This window comes from Equus caballus, chromosome 4 (genome assembly GCF_041296265.1).
Source record: "Equus caballus isolate H_3958 breed thoroughbred chromosome 4, TB-T2T, whole genome shotgun sequence".
NCBI lineage: Eukaryota > Metazoa > Chordata > Mammalia > Perissodactyla > Equidae > Equus > Equus caballus.
The window spans coordinates 40332952-40360765 of NC_091687.1; the positions used below are offsets into that span (position 1 = coordinate 40332952).

At 40.7% G+C, this 27814-nt stretch overlaps 2 protein-coding genes and 1 long non-coding RNA gene across 6 annotated transcripts in view; 2 read left to right on the forward strand and 1 right to left on the reverse strand.

Moving 5' to 3' along the window:
• Positions 1 to 723: 723 nt before the first annotated feature.
• On the forward strand, positions 724 to 10400 carry GATAD1 (GATA zinc finger domain containing 1). Its single transcript, XM_023639189.2, has 5 exons — positions 724 to 1259; positions 2049 to 2174; positions 3778 to 3837; positions 7008 to 7191; positions 8957 to 10400. Exons 1-5 carry the CDS (start codon positions 1008 to 1010, stop codon positions 9145 to 9147), a joined length of 813 nt encoding a protein of 270 aa, XP_023494957.1. The 5' UTR covers positions 724 to 1007; the 3' UTR covers positions 9148 to 10400.
• Positions 10401 to 16849: 6449 nt separating this feature from the next.
• On the forward strand, positions 16850 to 27184 carry LOC138923896 (uncharacterized). Its single transcript, XR_011438179.1, has 2 exons — positions 16850 to 18532; positions 26811 to 27184. It is a non-coding gene; the product is annotated as an uncharacterized lncRNA (long non-coding RNA).
• PEX1 (peroxisomal biogenesis factor 1) overlaps positions 27002 to 27814 on the reverse strand; it is a 52782-nt gene continuing 51969 nt past the window's right edge. For all 4 annotated transcript variants that reach the window (XR_011438177.1, XM_014739011.3, XM_023639190.2 and 1 more), the window contains exon 24: positions 27002 to 27508. Coding sequence is in view for 3 of the 4 variants with exons in the window: in XM_014739011.3 (XP_014594497.2) it covers positions 27424 to 27508 (85 nt within the window). In the remaining variant the exon portion in view is untranslated. The remainder of the gene's footprint in view (positions 27509 to 27814) is intronic.

A 27814-nucleotide genomic window follows, 5' to 3' on the forward strand; every position in this document is an offset into this window, starting at 1 on the left:
ATCATGAAGACAGGTATGCAACCAGCGCTCTACCAAGTGAGGCTGAGGAGGAGACTCATTTCCCTGGTAGGCCTGTACTGACTAGCAGCCATAATATAGCGGAGCTGGCTGCTCATAATGCCCTTGTCCTAGGCCAGCTGTTCTCGAATGTGGTCCAGGGAGGTCAAACGACCCTTTCTGGGGGTCCTTGGAGTCAAAACTGTTTTCCAACAAAGCCAAATCAGTTATTTGCCTTTTCCACCCTCACTCTCTCACTGGCATTCTGTTCAGAGGCCACAACACATATGACGACATCACCCAATGGCTAATGAATGTGTGCTTGACATCTTAGGCTTTAAAAAGTCTGTTTCAACTCCTAACACATAAATGAGCACGGATATAAACACACGTATTTAGGGGTATAAATTATAATTTTTAAGAGTGTAAAGGCATCTCGGGTAGCAGTGCCAGATTTAGTAAGTAAAAATACTGGACGCCTAGCTAAATTTGAATTTCAGACAAACAATGAATGTTGTATAGGATACACTCATACTAAAAAATTATTCGTTGCTTATGTGAAATCCAAATTTAACTGGGCGTCCTGCATTTCACCCGCCAACCCCGAGACTACGGCCAAAAAGCTTGCGAAGCAAGCCCCTACTCGCCAGCAGCTGAAACGCAGCGAGCTCCTAGAAATTCCGGGTGGGGCACTTCCGGTCAGGCGGGCTGGCCCCGCCCATCGCCGGAAGCCTCCTCAGGGCCGCGGCTCTGCTTCCCTCCCAGGCCAGGCCCCGCCCCAGCCCCGCCACCCGGCGCTTCGGGCCGCCCCGGGCTTGTGCGGAGCGGGAAAGGCATCCTGCCTCCAGGGGGCAGCGGCCGCAGCCGGGTCCCTGCGTGGGCAGCTCGGCGCCAGCGCCCTCGCCGCTCTTCCTGTCGCTGGGGGTGGCGGGCCGGCCAGTGGGCGGCCAGGGCCGGCAGTCGCCATTCCCGTGTCGCTGCGCCCGCGGGGGCCGCCCGAGCCGGCCACGATGCCACTGGGCCTGAAGCCCACCTGCAGCGTCTGCAAGACCACGTCGTCCTCCATGTGGAAGAAGGGCCCGCAGGGGGAGATCCTCTGCCACCACTGCACGGGCCGGGGCGGCGCGGGCGGCGGGGGCGCCGGCTCGGGGGCGGCCGGCGGGACGGGGGGCAGCGGCGGCGGCGGCGGCTTCGGCGCGGCGACCTTCGCCAGCACCTCGGCCGCCCCTCCGCAGAGCAACGGGGGCGGGGGCGGCAAGCAGGTGAGCTCCTCCGGCCCCTCCCGCCGGCGGAGGCCGACCGGGCGCGCGGCGGGCGGAGGCCGGGCGGGCAGGGGGCTCCGGCGCGGCCCTCCCAGCATCGCGGTGCCTTTGCTGGGCCAGGCCGCCGCCTGCCACCCCCTGAGAAGATGGTCGTTGGTTTGTCCCATTCTAAGCACCTCTTCTAGTGAGAAATTGAACGTCTAGAGAAGCAAAAAAAAAAAACCCTTCCGAAATCCCCCCTTGTAATAATAGTTTGGATGGCACCCAGACATCTTAGTATAGACACGTATACGCAGAGGCGTAAACAGGGTCTCGCTACTGGACCTCTTTCCCTGTTAATAAAGTTTGTTTGGTCATTATGTCATGTTATTAAGTAAGATTATCATGTCATTATTTTCAGTGGCAGCATAAGTATTCCGGTGTAGGGGGCGGCATACCTACCCCTTTCTCCCGCGTTGAAGAGTTGACCTAAGTTTTCTGTTAGAAACAGAACATGACCAGTCCTTGCCTTGGCCTAGCCTTATTCCTACTCCTGCCCCTTGCCCTGTTGTAGGTAGCTCACACCTTTTTGGAGGCTTCAGAGGTGCTCGCAAGAGCCGTCCCTGTTTTAATTAGCTCAGTTCATGTGATTACCAGGCATAAAAAGAAAATACGCACTCTTAAACTTAGTTTTTTAAATGTCCGTGTAAAGTGCATACTCCGGGATCCTTGTAAGATGGTTATATCGGGACAGCAACGGTTCTATACTTTTTATTTCTTTCTCTTTTTCTTTAATTGTTTATATAACAGAGTAAGCAGGAAATTCACAGGAGGTCTGCTCGGCTCAGAAACACTAAATACAAATCTGCTCCAGCTGCTGAAAAGAAAGTTTCCACTAAAGGAAAAGGGAGAAGACATATTTTTAAATTAAAAAATGTAAGATGATTGTGGACAGTGTCTTTTACTGTAATGGCGTTGTGTGTGTAGTGTGTCCTGCCGCCGCCTTCGTCTCTCACGTTTGCAGTCTGACTGCTCTGGGGAGCGGGCCAGACTTTCCAAAAGGGACTGAGCTCTGTTGCCGGATGGTTATTGTTCTTTCTCGTTTTTTAGCTTTTATTTTTTCCTCTGGAAAATATAAAATATGAGCCTAAAAGAAACATAAACCTTGAGCACATTTTATTGCGTTCTCTATGCAAAGGATGAGGTGGGATTATGGTTCTTGGCATGGCCAGGTACACTAGGCAAACTTTTTTTTCGTTCTTTAAAGATCTAAGTAAATAATAATACTGGATCTCATTCATTTCCATGTTTGTTTGTAATTATAGCCCCAAGACAAATGTACTGACTTACGATGATATATTTGATGAATATGAATCAAAAATTTTGCTAAACCTTTATCTCTTCTTCTGCTGTAAGAAAAATAGATTGTTGGGGAAAAGAAGAATAGATTTTTGGAAGACTTGTGCTGGAGGTAGTTGAAAGCACTTTTTTGTTGCAGTAAATTCTCATTACTTTTGTAAATACAAGGCGACAATGGTCAAACGCAATGGACAATGGATTATGGACTATTTTTTGAAACCTCAGTATGGTATTCTTTCCTTTCAGAACAGAAATGCTTTACTTATCAGTAAAGGCCTTTTTGAAGTTGGGCGTATCCATTTATAAAACACCAAGGGGCCCTGCAGTATATTCTCTTGCAGATTCTGGATTCTTATTGAGAATAGTTGCCCCTAACTTATTTAAAAGTTTTATAATTTAGTTTTCTTAAAATGAGGCATTTATCGCCTAGACAAAACATGTTAAGTAAATATTCATTTGATTATAGGTGTATTAGTTAAACACATGTTTTCCTCTTAAATTTGGTGGAATATGTTCTCTGCAATTATTTCAATATCAATTTCTCTAGCAACCCCTTTCTTCAAGCATGATACCAGAACACCTTGGAGAGGCCTAGTTTCTGTGTTGTGGCATGAAAGTGCGTTTTGCAACTTCAGAAGGGATTTCAATGATGGTTGGATGGTGGCAAATTACTTAGCACTTCCAAGGAAGTTTCTTTTAGCCTTAGTTCAGGCTTGCTAGAAAATTAGTTCTGATGATATTGAGTATCAGGGCTAGTTTCATAGTTAAGGTAAGATGGAAAATGTCTGCAAGGAGGCATTTTTTCACTTTGTGTCCACCTGCACATTCTTTATTCCTTCCACTTCTGTCATGCTCAGGCTATTAGAGAGAGTATGTTTTTATAACTAGAATGTTCATGTGTAATACAGCTCTGAGAGGGCTTCAGTTAGATCTCAGCAGCATGATCAGAAGCTTATCCTTTGGTTCTCAGCAATTTCTAAGCTAATGGTAGCAGAAATAGCAGTGGAAATATTCAGACTGTGTTTTGCCACAACATTGAGAAAATCGTTTATGTTTTTATTGCAGTTCTTGTCAAATTTAGTACTTCTCAAACTATAGAACTCTCATATATGGCTGGAAAAAGGCCTGTACAGACATATGCGCTCCAAAGGTGCTAATATTTTTACTTTTTTTTTTATAGCCCATCAAAGCTCCTGAGTCAGTTTCCACCATAATCACTGCAGAATCAATCTTCTACAAGGTAAGCATCTATAGAGTTACTGAAGGAAGACTTGGGCCTATTGTATAATGTGCTACTAAAATGTTGGGTTAGTCTAAAGGTCTCTGCTACTCCACGTAAGGTGTGATTGTGTTTTCCGTTCCCTTCTAAGGTATTTTCCCCCATACGTGGCTATTATAAAATATCTCATCCAGAGCTAAGGTGGGAGGGGAAGTTGCCTACTGAAATATGATATGAGGATCTTAAGTATTTTTTAATGTAGGTTATGGGAAGTGTTTTTAAAATGCTAATCTGTGGTATGGAGCCATGAAAGAGCGAGCCATCCTAGTCACTGTGACGCACTGAAGGGTGAGGAGGACAGAGGTGGGATTTGAACTAGTAGAGGATGTAGCTCGTGGCGTCTAGTGGGTAGAGTTTGGACAGAGATTCTAAAATGCCTTTCAGTAGAAGTGAGAGGAATAAGGGCATCTGATCCCTCAGTGAGAGAGGTGACAAATTGTGGTTTTTGAACCAGAAGCCTTAGGAAAGCAGTTGGAACATAGAAGACCTCCAGGTCCTGGCAGGCCAGGCATAGGTATCAACTGTTAAACACTGGTGTTTTGGGGTCTGAACTGTCGCTTAAGGGGCAGTTGTGTGAGTTAGGGCCTTATACCTGACCTAAGTGGACCAAACACTGGGAAACACAGGTGACTACACTCCCTAAGTGTACCTTTTTTGTGTCAGCCCAGAATCTGTATAGTCTAAAACAGTCTATACACAGGCGTTTTTCCAGCATTTCATACATTGTTAATAATAAATAAAATAGCTAAAATTTAGTAGGTACTTGCAGTGCATCAGGCACTGAATTGAGCATTTCACGTGCTTTATTTGATTCATTCCACTCCTTGAAGTGGGCACTGTTGTCCCCGTTTTATGGATGAAGAATTGAGGCACAGAGAGGTTAATTGACTTCTCCAAGATCACATAGCTGACAAGTGATAGAGCGAGGCAGTCAGATGCCAGAGCCCAAACCCAGAGCCTAGCTCCTGGCTCCTCTGCCTGGGCAAGTGGCTGTGTGACTGGGCTAGGACCAACTTCTCCAATGTTTCTTCATCTATAAAATAGGGATTGTAAACAGAAACTACCTCATTAGGTCAAGTGAGATCATGTATGGTAAGCACCTAGCCAAGTAAGCACTCAATGAATAGTAGAAATGATCATAATCACATTTTTAAATTTGTGCATTACCTTCACAGGTGAACATACAGTTTACAGATTAAGTCCAGGAGCAACTAGACTTAAGCTCAGGATTTAGTGTACTCATGATTTCCAGCCATGTCTCAATAGAAAGGCGTGTGGGACCTGTTATTGCAAGTATCAGTACTTTCTCATTGCTGTGTACCACCCATGTTTATTAAACAATAAGGACAAAATGCAATAAAATATTTCAAGTAATGCTGCAGATACCCAGTATTGTAGAGCCTGTCACAGCGGTGCCACTGCAGGCAGCACCGTGGTGGGCAAGTTTAAGAGGTCCTTGCCAGCTGCTGAACTAGAGCCCAGATCAGGCAAGCACGAGGGAGCTGAGTGGAAGCTACTGGGTATGGTGGCCAAGAGTATGGGCACTCAAGACGCAGAATGGTTAAGTGATCTCCCTGCAGCACTTCTGTGGCAAAACAGCTTCACGAACTCAGGTCTGGTTACCCCTAATCCATGTTCTTCACTATTCAGAGTGGAGCCCCTTCCTCTCTGCCAGAAACCCTGAAACCTCCCTGCGTTGAGGGGACTCCTTAGATCAAGTGCCTAGTTCTGTTTGGTGTTACATATATATATATATATATATACAGCACAACACTTATTAATAATCACCTGCTATGTGCCAGCCTTTGATTGCCCTTGGAATCTTTCACTAAGACATTGTGCTTGCCTCGTAGTTCTGCTTTCACACTATTACGTCTTTTGGATTAATGTTCATTCAGCATATATTCACGTGCTTATGACAAGCAAGGCCCTGTTTTTTGTGTGTCAGAAAATAAGTATGATCATTTGCAATTTGGGAATAATGATTATACATGTAGACAAAGCAAGCCATAAATGCAAACTATTTATATGATAAATAACTTAGAACTTTGGAGTAGTGGCTCGAAGGACCAGCTGATGATGGATATGAACTAGCAAGTAAGTAGTGGATTTTGGCCCACAGTGACTACACCTGACTACACCTGATCCAGATGCAACAGTCACCCTTAGACATGTGGGTAAAAGGTCCACCAGGAGAAACTCCTGGTCTATTAGGCATTCATGTCACAGCTCAATTACTGGAAATATTTCTTCAGAATCATTCTTATCGTTGAGGTGCACACCCCAGCAGCTTTACCTGCTGGCGAGGCCCTGTTTTGAGGGAAGCAGCAATGAATCACACCTGGTTCCTACAGTGAAGGACAGTATGGCCTACTGAGAACTGCACCCACCTAAGGAAGTGCTGAGTGTCATAAAGATTTGGACACGGGACATAAACACAGGACATGGACAGATTAAGTAGTTGGGTATGAAGTAGAACAGGGATAGGACCAGAAGCCTTGAATGCTGGAAATATCAGAAATTGTCTTGTGGGAGGATATAAAAGTGAACGGGAGGGAAAAGACAGGCACCCGTGAGAGTGGGGAAAGTTTCAGTAAACTGAGGGTAAACCTCTCCTGAAGACTGTTATAATCAAAAGAGTTTCTGTCATTTCGTTTGGTTTGAATTTATGGTATCTGTTTCCTTGAATGGATGGTTGAGGGGGTAGGCGTGTGGTGTACATTCTCACCATGTAAGCCCTGCTTTTCAAGACAGTACAGAGACAGACCACTGAGCTGTAGGAGCCTCGGCTGCAGCTCTGCCTTGCGCAGCTTTCGGCAAGTCACTTCACCTTTCTACAGCTCAATGGCTCTGCCAAAAATGTAGGGATAGTACCGTTGTGATATAAATCAAAGTATTTTGATAAACAAATGTTTTCTCTGGATGCAAGTTGTCATGTGCATGTGTGTGAGTGGGTTCAGAAGTGAAAGCTTTAGAATTGGCATCAGCCATATAAACATTGATACATTAGACCATCTTGCAGACCTTTTATTGACCATATAATTGCTTTCGTGTTAAGGGAGTTTCAGTTCATGGCTGAGATGCTGTTCTATTTTTATTTTAAATATGAGATTATCTTCTGTTTCCCCCAGGGAGTATATTACCAAATTGGAGATGTTGTTTCTGTGATTGATGAACAAGATGGAAAACCCTACTATGCTCAGATCAGGGGTTTTATCCAGGACCAGTATTGTGAGAAGAGCGCAGCACTGACGTGGCTCATTCCCACTCTCTCAAGCCCCAGGGACCAGTTTGATCCTGCATCCTACATCATAGGTGAGTTTGAAAATGATCCCCGTCCTTGAACCCAGTTAATTCTCCTTTATTATGTAAAGGAATGTATTAGTCTGCCTGGGCTGCCATGACAAAATACCATAGGCTGAGCGGCTTAAACAACAGAAGTTTCTTTTCTCACAGTTCTGAAGGCTGGAAGTCCAAGATCAGCATGCTGTCAGGGTCACTTTCTGGTGAGAGCTCTTCCTGGCTCGTAGACAGCCGCCTTCTGGTTGGGTCCTCACGTGGCCTTCCCCCTGTGGTGCACACTCCTGGCGTCTCTTCCTCTTCTTATAAGGGCACCAATCCTATTGGATTAGGGCCCCACTCTTATGATCTCATTTAACCCTAATTACCTCTTTAAAGGCCCTATCTCCGAATACTATCACATTGCGGGTTAGAGCTTCAACATATGAATTTGGGGGAATACAATTCAGTCCATAACAAAGAAGCTTAAGTATCCTTAAGTACAAAAAAGTAGAGAGCTTTCTATAAAATATGAAATAAAATATGAAATATAAAATATGAAAGATATTTTATATAGCTGGAGTTTGAGTGCTATCAGTTATTTTGAATTAGGGCAATATGCACCCACTACAAAGCTTTGTGGATAAGATTTTTCTGAGTGACCCAAGGCTAACTCTATTAAAAGAATTTATTGCTCAGGAACTAGGTTATTTAGGTAACACATAACAATCTACTCAAAAATAATTTCTATAGGAATATCACGGTTATTTCTAAAATCTTAAAAATTCTCAATATGTGTCCCTCTGTGTGTCACATACATCATCCTAGACCATTTCTAACACATCATCGTTGACAGTTGAAATGGCAGCCACGATACTCATTGATTTCAAGGCTGACAAAAGAAGTGGTACTAATGGTTCTTGACGTAGACGCACAAGAAGTTACTGATAAATACAATTTTGAAAGAGTTCACAGTTTTTGAATTACCCTGAACTTTTCAACCCTTCCGCAGTAGGCATGAGTTACTTTTGCATTCTGAGGAAAAAAACATATAAAAGGTTTTTTTCAGAGAGAACTCAGGGACAAATAAAGTAGCACTCTTCTTCTCACTTACATGTCAAGTTTGATACATGACCAAACAGTTTTAGTCTTCTACTTGTATTTAGAAGAGTGGACTTTCATTTCCATGATCTGTCGGACAGGATTCTCAGCAGAGGCAGTGATGTGACAGAGTCATCTCCGGGGCTCCTCTCCCACCTCCTCCTGCTGATCCTCAGAATCTAGAGGAGGCAGCATAGGATGGAGCTTCAGAGGACAAACTCGAGCCAGACTATCTGGGTTCACAGCACAGCCACTTTCCAGCTCTGTGATCTTGGGCAAGTTCCTTAATCTCTCTTGCCTCATTTCCTCAAATGTAAAATGGGAATAATAATCGTATAATAATCAGAGGGTCGTTGTGAGGATTCAGAGTATTGGTATATGTAAAGTACTTAAAACAGTGCGGGCATATAATATACGCTATATAAGGCTAAATATTAGTTTTAGAATCCTTTCTATGTTGAATCACTGTTTTGGGGAGAATGCTGTATTCCTTAAGCAGTTAAAGTAGACAAAAATGATGGAGAGTACCTTCAGAATAATGCATTTCAAGGGCAAATGTCAAGTCACCACTAGAGTAGTTTCTCCTAGTGTCTAGGAATTTTAACATTTTATGAAAATGACATGATGTTCAAAAATGTGTTTAACTTTTCCATTGATATGTTCAAAAATGTGTTTAATCTTTCCATTGGCTGCCTTTTAGGACCAGAGGAGGACCTTCCAAGGAAGATGGAATACTTGGAATTTGTTTGTCATGCCCCTTCTGAATATTTCAAGTCACGTTCATCTCCATTTCCCACAGTTCCCACCAGACCAGAGAAGGGCTACATATGGACTCACGTTGGACCTACTCCTGCAATAACTATTAAGGAAACAGTTTCCAACCATTTGTAGTTTAAAAAGTAAAACTCGATTTCCAGTTATCTTGTATTCATACTAATACAAGATATGCCATATTTCTTTAATGAAATTCTTGGAAAAATGACTAAAAAGGTTTTCCCCTACTACCCAGTAACCATTAGCTTGTTTGTTACTAGTCATTTAGAAAATTAAAAGAGATAGAAAAGAATTAAATATATTTTAAAGTTCAATATTACATTCTATATGTGTATCTTCCCAGGTAAAGGCTGTAATTTTCAGAGAGACCACTAGGAACAGGGAGTTTCTATTCTTCTCCATATCTCATTTCTAGAAAATCATAAAGTGGATTGTATTTTTCTACAAGAACAAAATATTAATTAAGGTTTGGATTTCTGACCAAGGGCTGAATCAAATAAAATGTAGCTATGACCAACAGTATCTATCACAAAGCTACACAAGCTGTTTTCTCACCAGGAAGATGCTGTGAGAGGCTGTTGGCTGTTTTAACCTTAAGAAAAGTGCCCAGGCTTTTTAAAACTTTGGTCTAATTCCTCTGTAGCAAACAGGGATTCAGACTTAGTCAGTTGATCTTAATAGAGCCACTCTCCACTGTTCTCACTACCTTGTCAATCAAAATGAGGCTTCCAGTCAAACCGTGAGAATTTATAGTGCTGACAGTCAACTTCACTGAAAACACACAGGAAACCTGTGCTGTTCAGACATCCCACTTGACAACTTCTTGACTACCGTTTGAATAACCATTGGGCAGTCATAAAAATGATTAATAGGTCATTAGCATTGATATCTAAGAAGACGTCTAGCCCAAAGTCAAAGATCTGCTATAGATGCTTAACAATAGGCCTAAAACCATGTCTTGGACTTTAAAGGCCATTTCTTTGCTAAATTGTCCAGAATTCAGGTACAGGTTTTACTTCAAGTGCAGGTCAGCTAAGTCAGGGAGCAACAATGTAAAGGTGGGAAGAAGTGGGGATGTACACACTTGCCTCTTTTGTCCTGACTCAATCAGCATTCTTCAAACCCGGGAAAATTTGTCAGAATCTAATTTAATTATACTGATTTTGAGCTGTAGCAAATTTAACTGTTACCATTTTTCTACCAGTTGCAGGTTGTATGTTGGAAAGAAGCAACTATAGATAGATCTATGTACATAGTTATCTCTCTTTTCACAAAAGTTATAGTAAAATGGATTGTAAATACCATTGTAAATAACTAAATGCTAATTTAATATTCAAAATTTTGTATTAAAATGTATTTTCCGCAATGTATTTACTTTGGATTTATTTATTTCATTTAAACAATAAATAGGGCTTTCTACCCAAAAATGGTACAAATAGAAAACACCAGTGTTGTAGTACTCATAATTTGGAGTGACAGATTCATCTTCAATATGTAATAGATTTTAGGAAAATCAAAGAATGGCTGATTGATAAATGAACACTTAATGTAAGATACTTCCTAAAATGAGGAAATATTTAAAAACCAGTGTATATATCGACCATTGTTTATAAATTGGTAGGTACCTGTGTAGTATCCTTTAAAATAAAGAAGGAATTTTCACTTTCCTCCTCAGCAAATACCAATGGCTCCTATTGCTTATAGGGTAGAGTCATACCTTTTCTCCTGTTGTGGAAGGTCTGCCCTGGTATGGCCCCAGTCTGTATTCCAAGCCTTGTCTCCCCCTTCTCACCACCGCTAACATGTTTTCCCCCATACCCTCCTCGTTCTCCTGGCTCGGAGTCCTTGTTCATACTGTTTCCTGCAGCTCCAACAAAGGCCTTTCTTCAGGTCCTCAAAGTCTGTCTCCCTGTGAGACCTTTCCAGATTCCCGCAGCTCCTTGAAGTCCATCTCTGTCCTCCTCTGTTGTTGCATTTAAGCTTCTACTTCTCTTGCCCCACCCCTACTGCTGTGTTCTCTGGAGGGCAGAGATGGTGTGTTTTATTTACTCATCTGTGTAGTTCCCACAGCACCTAACCTGGTCCTTGTTTATGGGAGATGCTGTTAACTAAGATGCCTGTTGATATTTTACTTAGTACTAGTTCATACTAACTTTGACTTAAACTTCAAATTCTCTTGTGAACAGTCAACTCAAGTAGAATTTCAAATTGTTCTATTCTCGATTCGTATTAGATTGTTTTTAAGATTATTTTAACAGGATTTTTTTAAGATGAGCTTTAAATAGTTCTCTTACACAAATAAATCTTAACATGAGTACCTGAAAAAATTGTCCCAAGCCATTTAGTTTCTTGGCTGTGAAAGGCTTTTCCAGGACTAATAAGTTTTCCATCAAGAAGTCTGAATCACAATTCCATTTCAGCCATAAGTAGGTGAAATCATAAGAACAATGGAGTGAGATATATATATATATAATTATTTTATGTATGTGTGCATGTGTATATACACATAGACATAGATACATTACACATACTCAGAAGTTCTGCCATGGTCCAGAAAAGGGAGGGGCACTTTGTGGATTTTGTTTTGTGCCCTGGGCTTGCTTTGGGAACTGCTTTTTACTTCACGCCAGATGTGTGAATCATACATTTAGTAGGAGGCTGTACCTCCTACACACAAAAAGTAAAAGCCAAGAGGTCAACTCCAGGGAGAAACCTGCATGACAAACGAGAGGAACGCTTAAATAAGTTGTAGTGCATTTGTGTGCATTTTTCTTCTTTATAAACTTTTCAGTACTTTCCAACTTTTCTACAATGAGCATACATAACACAGACACACGTATTTGTTTGCATACTGCCCAACTGGTGATGAGGGACCACCGTTTTTTAGCCCATGCATATACAAAACATTTAATAAATAGTAATTCTTAAACCTTTGCAAGGTAGATGGATGTTACGTGCCGAGGAAATAAATTCAGTGATTTAGTTAATTTCCTACGTTCACAAAGTGATTCTGTGACAGAACCCAGGAGTGACCTCCTTCAGCTTCATCAGCTCCGGGGTCAGGTGCACGTTGAGCTCAGTGATGACAGGCGCCAGCTTCTCTGGCAGGGCACCTACATCATCCAAGTTGGAGGCTTGGTGAAGGTGAGAGACTGAGGCAGGTTCAAGTTTGTCCGATTCTTCTCCACTTAAAGTCCATCTTCCCTTCCAGACTGGCTGCCCTGCTGATTTTGGACCCCAGCACCAGACACAGAAGCAAAAGCTTTACACAGGCTGATCAACAGGCTCTCCCAATTGTGTAAGGTACAATCTCTGTCATAGATCCTTTATTCTACATCATTCCTAGTGGTTCTCTTTCTCTGATCAAATCCTGACTGATACAGTTACTGAGACACTGAAGGATAAGACAGGAACTGTTTTTCATGTAAGCTATTTAGAATTATTTGACCTTTTTTTTAAAAACTATGTATATGTATTACTTTGATAAATTTTAACTGAAAAGCAATGAAGGAGATCACGTAGGGAAAGATGAACAGATTAGATTATAAAAAATTTTAATTTCTTTCTGTCAAAAAAAGTATACAAAATTTTAAAACCAAACAACTCTCTTCTCTTCCCTTCTTCTTTTTTTCTGTTAAAGAAGTAGGAATCATTAACAAGTATTTTTTGTTCAACATGACAGACTGATATGAAGTAATTACTCAACCACAAGCAGAAAAGTTACAATCATAACCTCAACTTCTTGTAACATCGTCATTATTTTGAATTACCCTAACTCCTGTGTTCCACCTGTTTAGCTGAAGCTGGGTAGAACGCAGTTTGTAACAAAAACACCTATATACATTAAATACTTTTCCCCATGGATAAGGAAGTTGTGAGCAAAAAAGACAGTAACTTTAGAATAAAGGGTGAAGATGCTATGGGGGAAATATAATTTTAAAAAACCAAAATCTTCTCTCAATCCAGAAATCCTCTCCATAAAGATAGGAGAGAAAGAAAACACTTTTTATTATTGACTGAACATTAAACCAGAAAGTGACGCTCATCACAGGCAGTTGGCTAAGAGATTGCCAAGACAGAAAGAAATCTCTCTCTTATATAGCCAAGCAGATACAACCCATTACATACACGTTCTCCAGATAAACAGTAACTAGTTCTCAGCTAAGAGAATTTGACATCACCATTAGTCACATGCAGTCCTTCCTAACTGTACCTGGTAAGTGGGGTGATCATGTATGTTACCCAATTGACTTTATCCAGAGGGGGTGAAAAACAAATTTATACCTTTAGGACAGGAGGTACTTTTACAACTTGGAGCACTGAAGTCAGGCTCCTACCCTCCCACAGAAACTGGGGGATAGTGGCACTATCTCCTGATGTTTATATTTCAGAGATGGCTCCCAGCTCCTTGAGAAAGACATTCCTAGTTCACAAAGCTGACAAAGGCTTATTTAGTTTCCAAAAAGATACTTTTCAAAAAGACAGAGAAAATAATTCCGCTTGCAAGTTTTCTAAGGTAAATATTCTGACCAAAAGGGTGGGGAGGGAAATCTCTTCCCTTATTTTCAACAGGGGGAATGAAGCCTCTTATTTTAAATTCGTATTTGTCCTCACGGCACCCTAAATTTGGAAGAGAGAGGAAGTGGGCAGCTTTTTGATTCAGGCCCTCTTGTCACAGCTGCTATTAGAACACGTTGGTACCTTTGTGAGAGTTTTAATATGGCGGCCATTTCACAGCTTGGTGAGGGATGGTGGGTTGGATTCCATTCTCAACTCACCCAGGAACCTCTGGGCAGGGCTTAACCTACACAACCATACTTCTTGGTCCTCATGTTTGTGGCTCTCTCAACAGGTCTAAGAGGTTCTGGACTTACAGACAAAGGCCAAAAACGTAATCCTATGCTGGAGGGAAATTCATTTTCCATTAATCATCCTCCATGAGCACTTGCCAGTGCTTTGTACCCAGCAGGTTCACAAACATTATCTCGTTTAATTATCTCTGCTTTATATTTCAATAATTAACCATACGGATTTTGAACATACTTTTAGATTTCACTACCCTGCCTCACCTTTACACCAGTGAATCACAAACACATTAGAATCACCTTTGGAGGGTTAGAGAAGAAAAAAAAAAAACCACCAAAGAACTGCTGTGAAGGTCCCACAAGCAACCAATTAAATCAGAATCTTGGGAGTGAGGCTGGGGCCTAAATTCCAAAGAATCTAGTAAAATTTAAAAATACAAAAAATGTTTAAAGTTCCAGGGATGATTCTAATGGTGAAGCCAGAAATGAGAACCACTATTTCAGCTAGTTCCCTCTTAGCATAGAAAATTCAGCTGATAAAAGGCTTCAATTTCTACAAAGTGAGAAAGAGCTCTCATAGCATCTTGCTTTTGGGCAACTGAGGAGTTTAATCAAAGGCCTGTTTATACCAACTGGCCCTGATAAAGGTAATTGTATATGAGGACCCATAAAATGGAGGCCAGCCCATGTCACAAATCTAAACCTAAGTCAGCTTGCACTTACTGGAAACACGTGTCAAGGAAACCTAACACACACAAATAACAATCCTCCAGCTCAGCTTTAGCTCTTATCTGACCCTAGAAAACCGGACCTTCTGCTTTATAAGGAAACCCCCGACCTCCTAGCCAATCACGAGTTTCCAGGTTGCCTCTTCTAAGGCGCTATATAACTCAGTGCTGCCCAACATCCCTGGGAAGAGTGCTCCCCCGATTCCATGGATCGTTTTCCCTTGAACAAAAGACCTCAAACTCCTTACTACGTTGTTTTAGTTTTGTCATTTGACAGTTTTCGCAATGAGATGGGACCCGAAGTCAGCTGCCGCAGTGTCAGGACGGCGTCCAGACGCTGCTGAAGGTACCCACGGAGTCCTATGGGTTGCTGCCCCTTGGGCCGCTCTCAGGGATCTGGGATGAGCTGCTCTCTAAGCTTCCCTTGGTTGGAGCTCCGCTTATTTTGCGTTACGAGCTCTTCAAGTTTGTTTGTCCTAGTCCTTCCAGATGCAAAAACTGAGGTATGAGAGATTCCAGATTTTTCACCTTGTGACCTGGTGGGCCACAACATTTGGGTTTGTGGCTGACCTCATCTACAAGGTAAGTGCCTTCAGGTGGTCCTGACAAGTCTCAGGAACTGTGCACAGGCAGCCAGAAACATGTCTGGTTGAATTAGGATTATTTCAGCAAGAGAAAAATAACGGGAACTCCTCAGTCTTAAAGAGTGCAAGATGGCAGCTGTTAGGGGACTCACAAAAACGTCCCGGTAAGTCCACAGCATAAACCATTGGGGGACTTGGGGAAATAGATTAAAACGAGAAATCTGGACTGTTTTGACCAATGGCATGCCAAAATCTAAGTAGGTAAAAGTTGGACTATTAAAAGCCACTATAAAGAAATTTTCTCGTGAAAAGATAATAGATCTATTGCTAAGAGGAATCTTGGAAGCCAAAGCTGCAAAATTGCTGGGCGCAGGTCAAGCACTTAAAAGCTGTAAGAGGGCTCACCATCTAACTCTGAGATTCCCCTGCTAGGATAAGGTGGCCACCGAAGAGATAAATTGACACTAGGTCACCTGCCAACCTCAAGAAAATTTCTGATACCGAGGTACATTGTAAAACACTACAAAATCCCCAGCCCTGTGCTACATCCCTTTGAGGTATTAATTTGCCTCTGAGAGACCCAAGGCTTAGCTAAAGCGATGGGATCCTCAAGGTTCCAAGACTGAGCGCCCCACCTTTCAGTACACCTGCCTACTTTATGTCTAAGAGCTGTGGTCCCAGAATGGATAGATGTCTACAAAAATGACAACGTCGTACTAAGACAACCTAGAATTACAAAGGCCACTATAGAGAATGTTCCAATTAGACAAAATCATTCTCTTAAGAAGTGCCCTTGAAAGCAAGGGTTTCCAAATCGAACAAACAATGGAACACCTATTTTCTTTTTCTTTTTTCATTTTCTATATTCCCTTTTTAATTTTTTTATTGAGGTATAGTTGACATACTATATTCGTTTCAGATGTACAATGTAATGATTTAATATTTGTGTACATTGTAAAGTGATCAACACAATGTCTAGTGAACATCCATCACCTTACATAGTTAAAAAAGATTTTTTTTCTTATGGTGAAAACTTAAGATCTACTCTCTTAGCAACTTTCCAATACACAATACAGTATTAACTATAGTCCCCATGCTGGACATTACTTCCCCAGGACTTATTAATTTTATAACTGGAAGTTTGTACCTTTTGACCACCTTCACCCATTTCTCCTACCCCGTAATCCCACCCCTACCTCTGGCAACCACCAATCTATTCTCTGTATCTATAAGCTTGAGTTTGGGAGGGGAGGGGTACTGTTTTGGTTTTCTTAGATTCCACATATAAGTGAGATCAGACGGTATTTGTCTTTATTTGCCTTATTTCACTTAGCATAGTGCCCTTGAGGTTCGTTAATGTTGTTGAAAATGACAAGGTTTTATTCCTTTTTTCTGGGTGAATAATATTCCACTGTGTATACATATACCCCACACTTTCTTTATTGATTCATTCGTTGAAGGACACAGGTTGTCCCCACGTCTTGGCTATTGTAAATAATGCTGCAGTGGACATAGGGATGCAGATATCTTTTCAAGTTAGTGTTTTCATTTTTTTCAGATAAATACCCGGAAGTGGAATTGCTAGATCATATGGTAGTTCTATTTTTAATTTTTTGTGGAACTTCCATACCGTTTTCCATACTGGCTGCACCAATTTACACTCCCACCAACAGTATGCAAGGCTTCCCTTTTCTCCACATCCACATCAACAGTTATTTGTCTTTTTGATAATAGCCATTCTAACAGGTGCGGTGTGATGTCTCATTGTCATTTTGATTTGCATTTCTCTGATGATTAGTGATGTTGAACATCTTTTCATGTACCTGTTAGCCATCTGTATGTCTTCTGTGGAAAAATATCTATTTAGATCCTCTGCCGTTTTTTAAATTGGATTGTTTGTTTTGCTATTGAGTTGTTTGAGTTCTTTATATAATTTGGATGCTAACCCCTTATCAGATATATGATTTGTGAATATTGTCTCCCATTTGGTAGGTTGCCCTTTCATTTTTTTTTATTTTCTTTGCTATGCAGAAGCTTTTTAGTTTGATGTGATCCCACTTGTTTGTTTCTGCTTTTGTTGCTTTTCCTTTTGGTGTCAGATGCAAAACATCATCACCAAGACCAACGTACAGAAGCTTACAGCCTTTGTTTTCTTCTAGAAGTTTTATGGTTTCAGGTCTTATGTTCAAGTCTTTAATCCATTTTCAGTTGATTTTTATGTATGGTGTAAGATAGGGGTCCAGTTTCATTCTTTGCATGTGGCTGTCCAGTTTTCCCACCACCGTTTATTGAAGACACTATCCTTTTCCCATTTTATATTCTTGTCTCCTTTGTTGTAAATTAATTGGCCATATATATATGAGTTTAATTCTGGGTTCCCTGTTTTGTTCCATTGATCTATGTGTCTGTTTTGATGCCAGTACTATTTTGATTACTATCACTTTTTAATATAGTTTGAAATCAGGAAGTATGATGCCTCTAGCTTTGTTCTTTCTGAAAATTGCTTTGGCTATTTGGGGTCTTTTGTGGTTCCATACAAATTTTAGGATTGTTTGTTCTGTTTATGTGAAAAGTGCCATTGGACCTTTAATATGGATTGCCTTGTATCTATAGATTTTTTCGGATATCTGGACATTTTAACAATATTCTTCCAATCCATGAGCATGGAATATCTTTTTGTTTATTTGTGTCTTCTCAAGGTACTATCTTAACTGAGTTTAACACAATTCAGTCACGGGCTTCAGACATCTTGCACATGAAGTTGGTCTTAGTGTTCTCCTTGACCAACACAGAAATAGGACTAGGTGGGCAGAGTAGAACAGCTGTAGGGCCGTGGCTTTTGGACTCAGACAACCAGGGTTAAATGCAAGGTTGTTGAAATAATATTGGACAAGTTACATACCTTCCCAGATAGTTGAGGGGATTAAACATGATGATATGTGTAAGGTGCTTAGGTGCAGGGCCTGGCATATGGCAAATGCTCAGTAATGTTGCTGGTTGTCATTGCATTTTAGAAAGTCCAGTTAAGTGTAATATAGAGAATGGATTTTAAATAGAGAATGGAATATTTGGTGATGCCATTCAATACAATTGGTGACCATTCAAGTTAGGCTGGCCCTGTGCTTATTACTCACAGGTCAAAAAAAAGCATAAAATAGGAAACTCTGCTACTCTCCATAGGTTTGTTTGGAGGGTTTCTTTCAGATAGTGGTGATGACTTGCAATGTCAATCTCGCTTTCTCTTTACTCCCCCTCAGGATCAATGTGCACTGATCATTTCATAAGATACAGGAGTGTGTCCTTCACAGCCTCTGGCCTCCCCCTCCATCAGATGCCAAGAGACTCCCAGAGAGGAAGAATTCCAAGCCCACCTCTGCTGTGCTGGGTCAGTGGCCTCTGGGCTCATCCTCTTTTGAAACCAAGGCTCTCTGCCACTGCTAGTCACCACTACAAATGTTTCTGAGCTCCAGAAGGAGGCAGTGATGGGAGGCCATTGTTCAGGCTGGATCTGTATCCAAAAAACCAAGGCCTTGCCCTAAAACTTTAGAAATGTGCTTCAGACTTTCACCATCCTCAAATCATAGTAAAACTTATTAAAAGTTTTACTGATCAGTTGAACTGACTGATCTTCAGATGTTGTCACCTGACTATACTTGTACGTTTTGTCAGTGTTTCCTTGGAAGGGATAAGATGTCAACTCAAAGGTTAAGGACTACTTGCTGAACTTACATGTGGGATGATATTAAAATTCTGTAATCCCTTTACAACTAAGAAAGGTGAACTAATTAGATAATTGATTCAAATACTTTTGTGATGGGATTGATTTAATGATGAATCCACTTATATGTATTTACTAGAAAATACCGAAAGTTTTCCAAGTGCTACTGAATAAATAAAATTGCATGAAAGACAAAAAGAAAGGTTCTACCAACTCCAGAATTTTAGAACACCTTTGTAACACTCAGGCATGATGAACATCAATGCAAAAATTCTGAACAAAATACTAGCAAATTGAATACAATACATTAAATAGATCATATACCACGATCAAGTGGGATTTATTCCCCGGATGTAGGGATTGTTCAACATCTGATAATCAATCAATGTGGTATACCACATCAACAAAATGAAGAATAAAAATCACATGATCATCTCAATAGATACAGAGAAAGCATTTGACAAGATACAGCAGCCATTTTTGATAAAAATGTGTATTTTGAGTAAAATGGGTATAGAAGGAAAATACCTCAACATAATAAAGGCCGTATATGACTAACCCACAGCAAATATCATTCTCAATGGAGAAAAACTGAAAGCTATCCTTCTAAGAACAAGAACCAGACAAGGATGCCCACTGTCACCACTCTTATTTAACATAGTATTGGAAGTCCTAGCCAGAGCAATCAGGCAAGAAAAAGAAATAAAAGGGATCCACATTGGAAAAGAAGAAGTGAAACTGTCACTCTTTGCAGACAACATGATTTTATATCTAGAAAACCCTAAAGATGCCACTCAAAGACTTTTAGAAATAATAAAGGAATACAGTCAAGTCGCGGGGTACAAAATCAATGTACAAAAATCAGTTGCATTTCTATACACTAACAACAAAGTAGCAGAAAGAGAAATTAAGAATACCCATTTACAATTGCGACAAAAAGAATAAAATACCCAGGAATAAACTTAACCAAAGAGGTGAAAGATCTGTACACCGGAAACTATAAGACATTGTTGAAAGAAATCAAAGAAGACACAAAGAAATGGAAAGATATTCCCTGCTCTTGGATTGGAAGAATTAGCATCATTAAAATGTCCATACTTCCTAAAGGAAACTATAGATTCAACGCAATCCCTATCAAAGTTCCAACAACATTTTTTATAGAAATAGAACAAAGAATCCTAACATTTATATGGAACAACAAAAGACCCCTAATAGCCAAAGGATTCCTGAGAAAAAAGAACAAAGCTGGAGGTATCACACTCCCTGATTTCAAATTATACTACAAAGCCACAGTAACCAAAACAGCATGGTACTGGCACAAAAACAGACACACAGATCAATGGAACAAAATTGAGAGCCCAGAAGTAAACCCACACGTTTATGGACAGCTAATATTCGACAAGGGAGCCAAGAGCATATGATGGAGAAAGGAGAGTCTCTTCAATAAATGGTGTTGGGAAAACTGGACAGCCACATGCAAAAGAATGAAAGTAGACCATTCCCTTACACCATGCACAAAAATCAACTCAAAATGGATTAAAGACTTGAATGTAAGACTCGAAACCGTGAGACTTCTAGAAGAAAACATAGGCAGCACGCTCTTTGACATAGGTCTGAGCAGCATATTTTCAAGTCCCATGTCTGACCAGGCAAGGGAAACAAAAGAAAAAATGAACAAATGGGACTACATCAAACTAAAAATCTTCTGCACAGCAAAGGAAACCATCAACAAAATGAAAAGACCGCCTAACAATTGGGAGAAGATATGTGCAAACCACATATCAGATAAGGGGTTAATATCCAAAACATACAAAGAACTCATACAGCTCAACAACAAAAAAACCAACAATCCAATTAGAAAATGGGCAAAAGATCTGAACAGAGATTTCTCCAAAGAAGATATACAGATGGCCAACAGGCATATGAAAATATGCTTAACATCATTAGCTATCAGGGAAATGCAAATCAAAACTACAATGAGGTATCACCTCACTCTGGTCAGAATGGCTATAATTAACAAGACAGGAAACAAAAAATGTTGGAGAGGGTGTGGAGAGAAGGGAACCCTTGTCCACTGCTGGTGGCAGTGCAAACTGGTGCAGTCACTATGGAAAGCAGTATGGTATATCCTCAGAAAATTAAGGATAGATCTACCATATGATCCAGCTATTCCACTGCTGGGTATTTATCCAAAGAACTTGAAAACACAAAGGCATAAAGATACTTGCACCCCTATGTTCATTGCAGCATTATACACAATAGCCAAGACTTGGAAGCAACCTAGGTGCCCATCAAGGGACGAATGGATAAAGAAGATGTGGTATTTATACATGATGGACTACTACTCAGCCATAAGAAATGACAAAATCCGGCCATTTGTGACAACATGGATGGACCTTGAGGGTATTATGCTGAGTGAAATAAGTCAGAGGGAGAAAGTCATATACCATATGATCTCACTCATAAGTAGAAGATAAAAACAACAACAAAAAAACACATAGCATTGGAGATTGGATTGGTGGTTACCGACCGTAGGGGGAGGGAGGAGGGCAGAAGGGGTGATTAGGCTCACATGTGAGGGGATGGAATATAATTAGTTTTCAGGTGGTGAACATGATGTAATGTACGCAGAATTCGAAATATGATGTACACCCGAAAATTTTAAAAAAGGGAAAAAAAAAGAAAGGTGAACTAATTAGATAATTGATCCAAATAATTTTGTGATGGGATTGATTTAATGATGAATCCACTTATATGTATTTACTGGAAAATACGAAAGTTTTCCAAATGCTACTGAATAAGTAAAATTGCAGGAAAGACAAAAAAAAAGGTTCTACCAACTGCAGAATTTTAGAACACCTTTGTAACACTCGGGCAGGCTTCTGCTTAGATGGGTTGTACTTCACCGAGAAAGCAGTAGGTTTAAAGTCGGTTTTTTTTTTTGGTGTGTGTTCAAGATGTGTATGTGATCATAAGATATAAAGCAATTCTATATTCTAGTACTTTAGACCAGTGTTTAATTTGCAAGTCTCAACCCATTTATAGGTCAAAACTGCCATTATCTGTATGAAATAGAATAGAATAAAAGAGAATAGATTGTATCAGAGAACGTCATACGTGGTAAGAGTAGGTATGGTTTTGTGAAACTTGTGTCTCAGCCATGTGCATGTGTGGACTTGGTCATGATGGAAAATGCGTTACTCTGGGTTGTGGTTAAAATATTTTGAAAATCAGTGGTTTAGATCCCAGCATTTTCACTTGTGTGAAGAAGCTGTAGCATTTTAACTGACACTGATTCCTACAAAATACCTGAGTAATAGGCTGGAACAAATGTCTAGGCCAAAACACCTCATTTAAATTTTCTAAAACTCTGGGCAAAATTTCTGTGTCAATATATGGTTGATGGTATTTGTTATCCTGGAATATTTCTTTTCTTTTAGTTGTTTATTTGTTTGATTCTTGGAAACTTCCTGGGAGGTTAAGTCCTATACCAGTTTTACAAAAAAAAAGTCCGGTTGCCTAGGAAATGAGTAAACTCCATGGCATAATGCCATTGTCCAGTGTTTTACATTTTATATTTTTATTTTTCCTTCTTTATACTTATGAGCATCGAGTAATTTACTGTAGGAATGCAAAATGCCCATTTGAGAATCCATGCTTCTAATAGCTCCTAAACCTATTGTAGATGGCCAATTTCCATTGCTTTTAGAGTCAAAACTGATTCCAAATCAATTATATATGCTCCAATCTAAAAAAAAGTCAAGGTCTAAAATATTAGATTTTGTTTTTTCTTCCCCCTTCCTTATTTTTTCAAAAGAGGATTATTCCAGTTTCAATTGAGAAGACTGATTCATTCACAAATACTTATTATTTTTTTGAGTGATCACTAGTACAAGGTATTGTTCTAGATTTCAGCAGTGAACAATGTGCACACAACCTGGCCCTTTGTGGAATTTTCGATACAGCGTGGAGATAACTGGATATGGTTTAACAAAAAAATCCTGCAAGTTAATCATTGGCCCTCACACTCAGTGTTCTCCAAGTCAGACTCTTAATAGATGACTAGATCTCAGGTTAGGGATTATTAATACTGATTAGGGAAATATCAAAGGGTGATAAGACTGCCAGTCAATATCTGAAATAAAAAATATTTAAGGCTGAATTTTTTTGTTTACTATAGTAACTACGAGCTCTGCCGGTCAGAGCAGAGCAGACTGTTTTCCAGAAGATGAAAGTTCAGAAATGGGCAGACTTTGAGAGGTATGAATGGGATAATATCAGGTGAGACTGGTATTGACTGGTTGGCTCTCAGAGTGGGAGCCCCTTTAAGCCAGTTCCCATGTCACCCAAAGGCTGGGGACGAGACCCCACTAGTCTTTGAGCATCACTTTGCTGTCTAGCCCCAATAAGCTTTCAAATTTCTTTATGCTTGAAAAGGCCAGAGGTGGTTTCTGCTACTTACAACTAAAAACCTTGATGGAGGAGCCAGCCCAGTGGTGCAGTGGTTAAGTTTGCGCATTCTGCTTCAGCGGCCCAGGGTTTGCTGGTTCAGATCCAGGGTGCAGACCTACGCAGTGCTCATCAAGCCATGCTGTGGCAGGCCTCCCACATATAAAGTACAGGAAGATGGGCATGGATGCTAGCTCAGGGCCAGTCTTCCTCAGCAAAAAAAGAGGAGGATTGGCAGCAGAGGTTAGCTCAGGGCCAATCTTCCTCAAAACAAAACAAAACCTTGTTGGATATAGAAATCACTGCCAGAAGTGGTACTGATTTTCAAGAAAGTAAGAGGAAATATGGGACTGATTATCTGCTCTAATAAAGGCTGAGGGCAAGGAAAATCTAATTTGTTTTAAGGGATATGAATTTGGCAGCCCACGGCTTGCAGCGGCAATATAGCTAACTAAAATATCACAAGCCATTCCCAGGAATGAAGTGCCCACTGAAGGGGTTGCTGCTGTAGAATAGTATGGAACACACAAGGTTTTCAAGTGGGGAAGTGACTAAAGCACTAGAGAGCTTAAAGAGAAAGACAAGCGCAGATGGTTATATTTTCAGCTCAAGGCACAGGCTGAAAATTAGGGATTGTATGACTGCGAAAAGAATCCCGTGACTGCTAAAAGAGCCATGAGGCTGAGAGCTGAAAATCAAACGTGCTTTGATCCCAGAGCTTACTGGATTATATCATCCATTGAATTCATCACCATATCAGATCTCTTACGGAAAAGTTAAGGCATTGGTTGGAAAAGAGTGAGCCCCTGATAATTGGGATGGGGACATACGGAAGGATCTGGATTCCCTTGAATCCCCACCCACTTTGAATCTTTTGTGATAGTGAAGCAGCTCCTTGTCCCTTGCTTGAAGCCCCTGAAATGCCCACATCCAGGGGGCTCAGTCTTGAAAAGGAAGCTCATCCTTGCATTCTAACTCTCCTGTCCATTGTCAGATCCCAACACGCCCCAGGGAGCGAATAAAAAGTCAAACCAGAAGAAGGCTTAGACAACAAAAGAACTACAATGTTTTGCTTTTTCATGCAAAATCTGAAGACAAGTGTGAGTGCTAGGCTAAGTAGGAAGAACATAATTATTGGTCAGATTGATGTATTAATACACTTTTTTAAAAATTAATGCCCTTAGTTTTTTATTCAGTGCGCTGCTTCAGCATCTGGGAGTGTTCTAACAAATTCCATGGTTGGGTAATTGGAAAGTGGACTCAGTGACTCACACTGAATAAAGTGGAGATGTCTGAAATATCTTGGTATAATACAAAGAAAGAAATCTAAAGACTTTGTGAGACAGGCATGTTGAATGAATGAATCACATTCAACTCACCAACTTACCATCACCCAATTCTGTCCCCCAGGATAGTGGGGGTGTCAGAAAATACTCCTTCAATAGGCTTTAAGAAAAACGTTGGAATGTGTTAGGATTGGTTTTGGCTGTAAGAGGAACCCTACTCAGAGAAGTAAACAAGGCGTTTTTCTGTCTTGGGCATAAAAAGTCTAGAAGTAGGACACCCAGGGCTAGCATGTCAGCTCAGTGCTGCCTAACTAATTGTGGGGTCCTCACGACCAAAATAGATGGTGAAAGATCCTACTTCATTCTTACAATTTAAAAATCTCCCTGTCAGTAGAAAATGGAGGCCTGATTTGAGTCACCACAACATGGTCATGGCCCCTGACCCATTCTCAGGTCTAAGTCAGACCAAGAATTAAGGAGAAGCCAGATATCCAGGAAAAGGGTCCTGCATTAACATCATGAGTACTTGCTATGGCTCTTCTTTCCTCCAAGTCTTCCCTAAAAAACCCAAAGCCATTCACCAGGCCATTTCCCAGGTGTCCTGAGAAATAACCAGACATTCTAGGGATTATCAGAGACACTGGGGCTGCCAATGTTAATCCTTGGAGACCCAGAACTCCACTGTGACCTACCCAGCAGGGCACAGGCAGTACTGCTGCGCTCAGGGAAGAGTCCTGACCACCAACGGAGACGGGAAATCCTCCAAGCGAGCAGATTTTCTGAGCAACATGACTCTTCCATTTTGCCAGGAGGCAGAGATATCTGGCATAGAAATCTATGCTGATTCATAGACAGTGACTAATAACCAGATGATCAGATTTGGAAAGAGCACGACCGGAGAAGCGGCCATGAGATCTCGGAATGGACTCAGAGAGTGAGAATGTTTGTGTCCTGTGTGAATGCTCAGCTAAACGTCCTCAGTGCTTTTAATAATCAGGTGTTCTAGATGACCTCTCTAAGGACGTCAGCCGTCTTCTCCAGCCACCTAGTGCTTAACAGATTATGTACAAAGTGGCCACAGTGGCAGGGATGGGAGTCTGTGTGGCCTCTACAATGTGGATCTCCCCTCACCAACGCTGGCCCAACTCTCCATCCTTCTGGACAGCCTTCTTCTCAGCGAAGTGACCAACCACCTGGGTACATGCCCGGGGAGACCAGCCCGTGCCTCGTGGAAAGATGATTACATTTGTCCTCTTCTATCAGAGAGGAGGCAGCAATTTGTCTTCCCTGGAGGGGACACATTCTGGAATTGGATTTGCTTTGTCTGTCCCCCAAACTTCCACCAACACCATCTTTCACTGACTCACAACATGCTTTGACATTGTTATGCTCTCTCGGACAACACTTGCTTCTGATCACAAACCTCACTTTACAGTGAAGAGTAAGGTGGTGGGCTACCTATGCAATTCACTGGACTTAATGTAAACACTCATCACCCTGAAATAGCCGGCCTTCTGGGGAGACAACTTTGTGAGGTTGGAGTGCTGTTCTGCAAGATGCAGTACATTTCGTATATGCTGTGAACCAGTGACCAGGGCCTTAATACCAGGATCTGGAAACAAGGTGCAAGGAGGAACGGCACTCCTCGGTTAATACCTAGTGACCCCCAAATCTTTGCTGCTTCCCTGCAATTCTGGGCTTTGCTGATTTAGTTTAGCAAAGGAGGAATGCTTCTATGAGGGGAACAGAGTGATGACTGCAATGGTTTGGCAGGGTTATGATGTTGGCTGAGTGAATACCCAGTTGCTGCTACACAGTGGGGGATGGGAGAAGTGTGGACGGAACCTTGTGGTAATACTGAATACTTATGGTAAAACTTAACGGAAGACTTCTGCGATGTTAGGCAGGTCACTGATGGCTCAGACAGGAATGAAGGTTTAGACCATCCCATCTAGTAAAGAACTCTAATCTGCTGAGGTACTGGCTTAGGTAAGAGGAACGTGGAATAAGTAATGGAAGAGAAAAATAAAAAATACTGGCCATGCCCTCATGATTAGCTGCGGAAAGGGCAGTGGCTGCTGCCTGTACGTTTTTCTTTGTTTTCTCTTTATTTATTTGTATATTTACCTTTTTCCTTTTTCCTTTCCTCTTACTGCATTACTACACATTGTTTGTGTTGATGGTGGCTGACTTTACAATTTTGCTTATAGGTTAGAGACTATGAAGAGAAAGTCATGCTGGAGCTGAGGGAGGAATGGACATCCTTCAAGATTCTGACCTTGGAGCTGGATGCAGTATATTAGGGGAATGTGGTCTCATTTCTGGTTGAGGGAATAATTAAGCTTATTTGAATTGTGTTTAAATTCCACATTTTCTGACATAAGAAGAACAGCTAATTGGATCAGTAAACAATAGGATATTTTATTTCCAAAACTGTGAAGAAATTGCTAAGCATAAAATATGTCAAATGCAAGAAAGATGCTGAAAAGCAACTGTCAGTGAGTTTTAAGAAATGGGACTTAATTACATTCTCTATTGTCTTTTCTTCAAAGGAGGAAAAAAATTAGTTACACCATTTGGCCGATATTATTTCATTAAGATTTAACATAGATTTACAGGAAATAAAAGATAATCTGTTAAAAATATCCCAGTTTATTCTACAGTATTAATCTCAAGTAATCCTGATTATTACATAACTACAGGTTTACCAATCTGTGATTTTATAGATTAACTTAATTTGTTAAATTAAAAATAAATTTACAGACATCATTTTTACTGTTACAACATGAGGACAAACCACCAAAAGAAAATCAAAAGCATATTTTATGCTAGAGTTACTTTCTGTCCAGGTCGAAACATTGTTCCACTTTGATTTTTTCTCTTCTTTGGATTCTGAAAGCTTTCATACCTTAAAAAAAGTAAGAGATAATATTTAATACATGTAAAGGCTTAAATTACAAAAGACAATGGATTGTTTGCAAACAGAATGTCTTTTAAGAAACAAAAATAAAATAATAAACTGGAAACAAATTTGTAAAAGAAATTAAAGTTCTTACAAATAATTTTTTTTTTTTTTGAGGAAGATTAGCCCTGAGCTAACATCTGCCACCAATCGTCCTCTTTTTCCTGAGGAAGATTGGCCCTAACATCTGTGCCCATCTTCCTCTACTTTATATGTGGGACACCTGCCACAGCATGTCTTGACAAGTGGTGT